The sequence below is a fragment of the Poecilia latipinna genome, unplaced genomic scaffold (genome assembly GCF_001443285.1).
Source record: "Poecilia latipinna isolate Pla-1442-1.1 unplaced genomic scaffold, P_latipinna-1.0 Scaffold556, whole genome shotgun sequence".
Lineage (NCBI taxonomy): Eukaryota > Metazoa > Chordata > Actinopteri > Cyprinodontiformes > Poeciliidae > Poecilia > Poecilia latipinna.
This window is the reverse complement of record NW_015113172.1, coordinates 6,171-14,007: the sequence shown is the minus strand read 5'-3', so window position 1 is coordinate 14,007 and position 7,837 is coordinate 6,171. Positions and strand designations below refer to the sequence as shown.

Here is a 7,837-nt window from a genome sequence, read left to right as displayed (position 1 = left end):
TTTTTTTTTTTTTTTTTTTCCTCGGGCCTTTTCTGTCTCCCACCTCATTGTGTTGCCCAGCTTATCTCATCTGGACCTGAGGGGGGTTTATTAAGCCTCCTGTGACTTTCATCCGCACCGTACACACGACTCATCCTGTTGAACCTGCAGGCTAAGGTGTACATGATGTTGTCAGCTGGACTTTTTCTCATTTTCCTGTTTTGCAATATCCACTAAATGTGCTTGATTTTGCGATGAAGAGCGCTTTCTGAGGGAGTTGAACTAAAGAAATTGCATAATAGTCAAGTGGGGGGAAAAAAGCACACTTGGTGAAAAGTGGGGAATGTGTATTCAGACCCCCATTACTCTGACACCTAAATGAAATCTATTGCAACTAGCTGCCTTCAGAAGATAGCCTATTATAAAACAACATGTGTGTAATTTTTTATTCTAAATACAGGTGTCCAGAGAATGATTCAGAGAACAATAGTAAACAAACAGAAGCAAGACTACATAAGCTGTTCATCCACCTAAAATAACCGGCTGAGCAATGACTGTATCTGAAAAAGGAGCTCCTGTAGATGAAACAACATTTTTACAAGATGCCCCATTGGTAGTTTTGCTAAACTTGCTAGTGCAACTTCCAGTATGGCTTTTGTATTTTTTGGCCTTTCTGGGCTGCCGTATAATTTGCCAAACATGCAAAATATTATGCAAAAAATATCATTTGTATTTTGCCCTGTCACAATAACACATTTTGGATGAGAAATTGTCCCAGAAGCTGTGATGAACTGTACTGTTATTTTGAGACCATGTTCAAGTAATGTAAAGACAATGGCATAATAATGATCCAGCATGTTTTCATTTATCATGCAATTTAATGGGTTATTGTTTATTTGTATCACTCTGAACGCATCCCTGTTGTGAAACGGAGAGGTGGGAGCATCATGCTGTGGGAATGCCTTTTTCAGCGATGAAGATAGAACTGACGGAGCTAAGTAAATGCTTTGGTAACATGCTCCCCTGCCCACAGGTCCGCATGCTGGCCGACTTGAGCCTGGTCGGCTGCTACAACATGTCCACGGTTCCAGAGAAGAAGAGAGCCCAGCTGCTGCTAGAGTCAGCCAAGAAGAACCTGCGAGACATGGCCTTCTTCGGACTCACAGAGTACCAGAGGAAAACGCAGTTCCTCTTTGAACGAACCTTCAGGTTGCGCTTCATCAGGCCTTTCATGCAGTACAACAGCACCCGGGCTGCAGGGGTGGACCTGGACAACGCTACGGTCAGTGCCGCCAACACATTACCAATACCAACCGGCGTAAATACTCTCTCTGAACTGCTTTCTGCCACACTTTTATTTCCAAGGCAAGTCCAATTTATTTAACTCGTTTAATTACTGCGATTATAACAGCGCAGTCTGCGTTTTGAGATTAAATCAGGTACTCCTTTCATTTGAGCTGCTCTTAAAGAAGAAAGTAAATATTCTCAGAAAAATATGAAAACATATCCTTGAAGAGGAGATGAATGCAGAAAAAAAAAGTCTGAACGGGAAGACAGAAGGTAAACACTCCGGTCGTGGATTGCTGTGAAACGGACTGAGATAACTTTAACTGTTTAAAAGACATCGGCTTCAAACCAGTTCTTCACACTTTGATTGGCCCAGTGTGGGCGTTCTTAAGCTCAATTTCTCAGCAAAAAAAAAAAAAGAGCGAGAGAGAGAGAGAAAAAAACCCTACCTCCGGTACACTGCGGCGTGGTGATTCAAACATCAAACCAGGCTGCTCAGAGAGAGTAAAATATGCACAGCTGCCAGACTCAAAAGGTGGACCAATGGTTTGCATAAAAAGGAGGAAATAATCTCATTGTAATGGTTTGGAGTAGGTCATGTGGGGAGTCTGCATGTGGTATTTTTTTGTTAAAAAAATTTTTTTTTAATTAGCATTTCTATGAGATCTAATTTCAGAGACCATTGTGTGAAACAGACTACTCTCAAATAACTAGGCTGCAGATTAAAAAAAAAACAATATTTCTCCTAAACTCTTTCGTGAAGCCATGAAAAGTGCCCTCTTTACCCATCATGAGTTCAAAGTCCATGCGAGGCTTGGCTGATTGAACCTCGTTTCTCGATGATTTGATTGTCTCTCGCTGATGGATGAAGACTTTGACTCCTTAAAGCCATCTGGGTTTGCATCGGCGTCCTTCACACTCCAATCCAAAGCTCTAATTTCCAAACATGGACGCAACATGTCGCCTCCCTCTGTTTTCACACACATTGCTCGCAAATCACAATCTCACAGCTGATCAGAGGTTTCAAAGGGATTCTCTTAATTAAACACATTTCTCCCTCTGTATTTGATTTCCGCACGGCTGATGGCACATTCCAGCAAAGCCAGCTGCATTGCACAAAGCTCGCGTGATCGTGTTTCTGTTGTTTCTACATTGCCAGTACAAGCTCTTTGAGTTTCATCTTTCTCTAGAGGTCTTGGCTGCAATTATGGCCAGTTTCCACAGTCACATTTCCTGAATTACAAACCAGGATACCTGAAATCTCAGCGTTTCCTGCTAAAAGCAGCTTGTTTTTCACCACTTTATAGCTAAATCCATTTCATCGGGTTGTTCTTGGGTCACTTTTACTTTTCAACTCGAACATTTGATGGGACTCTTTACAGAAATGATTGGTAAGATCAAATGTTCAATGTTTGGAGCCTGGAAACAGCAGTTTTTCACTAATCCTTCAGAGGGCATCACTCTGCCTCTAATTGCCTTTCTGAGCACAGAGTTGGAGACTCGACACTGACACTGTAATTGTACTTAAATTTACTCAAAAAAGACTTGAGACTTGGGTCAAAGGAATTGAATTTCTCAAAGATTTCGGATCTTACGCGAACATGTTGGTCACAGACTTCACCGGGTTTTTGGGACTAAAGGCTCAAATCATGAACTTAAGACGGTAAACTTGATCGGAGTTGTCCTTTACATTGTAGGAAGTTGATTTGAACTTGAACTTATTACTAATTGCTTAAGTCATAATTGGGACTGGAGACATGACTTGAACTTGCCCCACAAAGTCTTGGTATCTGACTTAAACTTAGCATTATAAGACTTGAGACCTTGTCCCATAAACACAACAGAAATGGAGCAAAATTACCTGAACCTTGATTTGAACGTCTGCCTCAATGATTCACAACTCACTTTGCCCTTTGAATGCCAAAGGCCTGACCTGGTGTTGGGGTGAAAAAAAGACTTGGCTTGGTCTTGGGACTTGCCAGTCCAAGACTTGAAGACTTGACTTGAATTTGTCTCTTGAACACTTCAGACGTAAGAATAAAAAGCTGAGTCTAAGCTTGAGCCTACCCTTCCAGGACTCAGGTTTTGCCCCTCAAAGACTCAACTTGGAAGTGCCCTAAATAGGCCGAATCCTTCATTCGGAGTTGGTGCTAAAGATTTTAGACTCTGTTTAGACATTTCCCCCAAATACTTGATGAAAGAACTGAAATTTGTCTTGGACATGCCCCGTGGACTTTGGACCAGAAACATAGGAGTTGCCTTGGACTTTACTCTCACAAATGAAAACAAGACCTTAAGATTTGCTTTGAATAATATGACTTAACGTCTCTTCGTACCAGTCCCTTCTTTTTGAATATAAAGCAAGCCGAAATGTCAATTCCCAGCTTTCTGACAGAGCCATTTTTTTCCACAAAAAGCCTTGCTGAGATGGAAATGAGTTCACGGGACACACATGTACGACTTTGTGTTTCAGGGACAGACAGATGAAACATCTTCATGTGGAGTTTAATGTTTGATGTCATTTCTGTCAGTTTTGAGCTCAGTTAGAGCTCAAATCTTCTTCTAAGCTTTTATACTACAGCTTTTATTAATTTTTTATTAATTTGGAGAAATCGTTTACACAGCTACCATTTATTTTTGTGGGGGTTTTTTGTATTTACTTAAATTCTGCATTTTGTTTCTTGCTGTCTTGCTTGTGTTGTTGTTGCATACTTATTTTCTAAGTAAAATGAAGGCAACATGCATTTTGCAGGCTGCTCTTTTGCTAGAAAAGTTCCCATCGTATAAATATGCAACAGCCTAAACAAGTAATAAAAAGCTAATTGTTCAAAATGTTCTGAACAGAGAACTGATATCTTTTAAATTACGATTTGAAGCAGAAATTACTTTTTGTGTTTCCTACTTCTAAGTTCAAGAAAACTTCATTTTTAGCACCTTTCAAGGACCAGTCAAGTGTTTTGGGTGTGTCGATACACATTTCAAAACATATTTTTATTCGTCTCTGCTGTAAAATGTAGAATAATATCACAAGACATGAGCAGTATATAATAAACTAGTGATTAAACTGTCTTCTTTAGTTAATGTCTAATGTTTTTATCTCAAATGTGGTGCTGGAAAATCTTGAAAACTTACCTTGGAAATGTACAAACCCTGGTTTTATCTTTTTTGCTGGATTTTCTCTTCCACCTTTTAAGGTCATGTCTGTCTGTGATCTGGCATTAAATGGCGACCTTGTCTCTCCTGCACAGGTGCAGCGCATAGAGGAGCTGAACGAGCTGGACATGGAGCTCTACGACTACGCCAAGGACCTGTTCCAGCAGCGCTACCAGTACACCCGGCAGCAGGAGCGGTGGCAGCAGCGCATCAAGAACCACATGCAACAGAGCCGCCAGGGCCTGGGCCTGAGCGTCGGCCTGTGGCCCTCCCGCGGCCAAGCTAGCTCACAATCAACACTGGAGGAGGGGGACAGGGAGAGGGGCGAGAGGGAGGAGCGGGAGGACGGAGAGGAAGGGGGCAGAACGGAGGAGGCGGGCGCCAGGCTTCCCACCGAGGACTACATGAACCAGATCATCAAACGCTGGTAGCAACAGAACGAGAACAAACGACAGACATGCATACATAATGTGAAAGTCATACTCATATATACACACACACACACATACTGAGAGAGGAGAGAGAGAGAGGTGCATCTGCGGAAAGCGACGCCTCCATCAAAGACCACAACCAAACGCAGACTACCGCAGATCTGGGCCGCAAGACTCGCAGTCTTGGGGGGGTTGCTATAGCAACCGGAGGCTGGTAGCTTGCATCGACTCTCATTATTGAGGTTCGCCCAGTTGTTAATGGCGCCTGCTTGCCCTTTCGCCTCCCTGCCACATCTTCCTCGTTTCTTTGTCTCTGCCATCATCGTTACTTCCTGAGCGGAGGGAGAGCGGAACATTTTTAGAAGTTGCTGACAACGTCCCGGCTTCCCCTCTCCATGTCTCTCGCCCCCTCTGCGGCCCGGCGGTGGAGACGGGAGCGGAGCGGAGCACAAGGAAAGGAAAATCAGGTCTGTGAGATTCAAGGAATCCTTTCCAGATGCTCCCATATCAAGAGAAACTGGATAAGCTCCGAACAAAGGATAAAAAGTATGACAGCGTTAGAGACCGTATCAGGGAGCAGAAAAAAAAAAAAAAAACTGCAGAAAGTTGTGTAATGAAAGCTCTGCGCTTGCATAAAGCACCCATTTCATCCATGAAGCATACATGTGTCCTGCAACAGTCGTCTTCTTATTATTTTTAAGATGCTCTTATTTTTGTCTTGGTCCTTAAGCTTTGTTTAAAAGCAAAATTGTAATAACACTGAGACCAACTTTGCTGCCTAAAGAAAATTCCTTTTCTTTTCTTTTTTTTTTTAATTGTTTTATATGTCAAAAAAATAAGGATTGGATAGATGAATAATGGACCATAGCCATTACTGAAGCCTTTGCTTCTTTTAGGAAGGGTGTCGCCAGTGTGTCTGATAAAGGTTCCCAAAGCTCCTGTCACTTTAACAAGTTCATTATTTTTGCCTTTTCTCTTTTTTTTATTTTTTATTTTCGCTTGGTGCATCTGAGTCCTGCAAAGAAAGACAGCCAATTACAGAACCGAATCTCACATAGGTGTGAAGAAACCAGTAGCAGCGGGGTGGGGGTGGGGGGCAGCGAGTGAATGTGCTGTGGGTTGTTGCCAGGAACCGTGCAGCGCGAGCGGCAAGCGCTTTGGAAGCCTTAACTCGGACAAAAATGCTTGAAATGGGAGCTGGAGAACTACCGGTCACCATGGCAATGTGAGCTCTTAATGTAGTGGGTGGCATTTTAGCTTCTCTTCCTCTTCTCCTGTCTTTTTTTTTTATTTTTTTTTATGTCTTGACTGCGTTGTAAAAGCAGCCGTCTCATGCAAGCCTTCCTAAAGGGCAAACGTTGCCGTGGTGACCTGCAGCTTGTCGGCACGAAGAACGGACGAGGCGAGGTAGCAGTGCCTCTATGTACTTGGATCATAGTCAACATAATTATTGCCAGATATTAAGTCTGCATTGTACTACAGTAATTTCTTTGACTACTTGTGAGTTTGTGAGAGAGAGTGTGTGTGTGAGAGTGTGTGAGAGAGAGAGTGTGTAAATATAGTGTGTACAGGAAGCCAGACTGGTGTTTGCCTTTGTAAATAGTGAGAATGACCGACAGAGGATGTTTGTGAACGACTCGTTTCATGACCAATTACCTTGCCATTTCTATTTTTTTTTTTTTTTTGTTGACAGATCACACTCATACAAGTCCTTTTCTTGTCTCCTTTCCATGTTTCGGTCGGAACCCACAACTGTAGCTTTACACTATTTCTAATTGTACAGTGAAATGACCAATCTGCACTTTTTAATCCAGCTTTTGAACCTCAGCATATCCCCGTTACTGTCAGTCCTTGCACCCCTCCACGTGCAGACCTTACTGTGAAAATAAAAAATAAATAAAAAAAAACCGCTCATATTTTTTTAAACTGTTTTGCAGCTGCTTGGTCGTATCTTCAAAGGTACTTCCGCGGTCCCACGGGGCCCGGCTTGTTTACCTGTGCGGATACATGTTCGAGTGAGGTTGGGTTTCCACAGACTATTGGGCTGGATGTTGACACGCGGCCGGCAGCTGGTTTGGCCCCAGGTGTGCGTTTTATTAATCTCTGCGGGAAGTAGATGCTTGAGATATCTTCAAAAAATATTTGGAGACGCATCTTATGTTATTTCTCCCCCCTCCCTGCAAGGTTTGTGTTGGAAACCAATTTTAAGTGAATCTCAGACTTTAAGGCATGGAGGTGTCGGCTGCAGTGCCTTGCGAAAGTAACTACAACTCTTGAACTAAAAACTTTTTATTTTGAGGGGGGACTTTATGTGATGGAGCAACACAAAGCAGAGCATAATTATGTGAAGAAAGAAAAGAGATCTGCGTCAACTGCAAAAGCAAATATCTTGGTACGCTTGAGAAAAACAAACTTACAAATGACAGCAGGTTGTTTTGAGTCAAAAAATTAAATAAGTCGACAATTTCTTAAGATTGAAGGAAAAGTACTGGTTCCGATAGCAGATTATTTTTACTTATAGCAAGACATTTTTCCCATAAGTGAAATAATCTACCTGTGGAACTAGTATTTTTTCATCAATATTAGGGAATTATTGACTTAACGAGCTTCTACATCCTGCTGAAAAGTTACTAGTAAGTTAGTTTTTTCTTATTTCAAACATGCAGAGATATTTGCATGAGAAACTAGATTAAAAATACTTGGGAAGACTTTGTGTTTTGCAATGCTAAATTTCCTGCACTCGTATTCTGGCTGCTCCAATCTGGACTCGTTGAACCACTTACCGCTCCAATTCTTTTACCTTAAGTCTCTTCAAATCAATACATATTTGCATGTTCTTCTTTCATTTCCTTTTGTGACTTTCTTTCATCAACAGCTTTCTTCTGTCCAGATGTGTGGAGCACAGAAGTAGTAGTTGTCCTGTCAACGGGCTCTCTGCAGAAAGTGTCCTTTTCCTCCCATTTAATAATTGTGCATTACTTTGATTT

General features: G+C 41.9%; 1 protein-coding gene across 1 annotated transcript in view; it reads left to right on the top strand.

Annotated features, from left to right (window-relative positions):
* Positions 1–5,446, top strand: part of hs6st1a (heparan sulfate 6-O-sulfotransferase 1a) — a 70,425-nt gene extending 64,979 nt beyond the window's left edge. Inside the window, exons 3-4 of the mRNA XM_015041507.1 lie at positions 1,013–1,261; positions 4,515–5,446. Of these exons, the coding sequence (XP_014896993.1) occupies positions 1,013–1,261; positions 4,515–4,850 (585 nt within the window). The 3' untranslated portion in view covers positions 4,851–5,446. The remainder of the gene's footprint in view (positions 1–1,012; positions 1,262–4,514) is intronic.
* Positions 5,447–7,837: the final 2,391 nt, after the last annotated feature.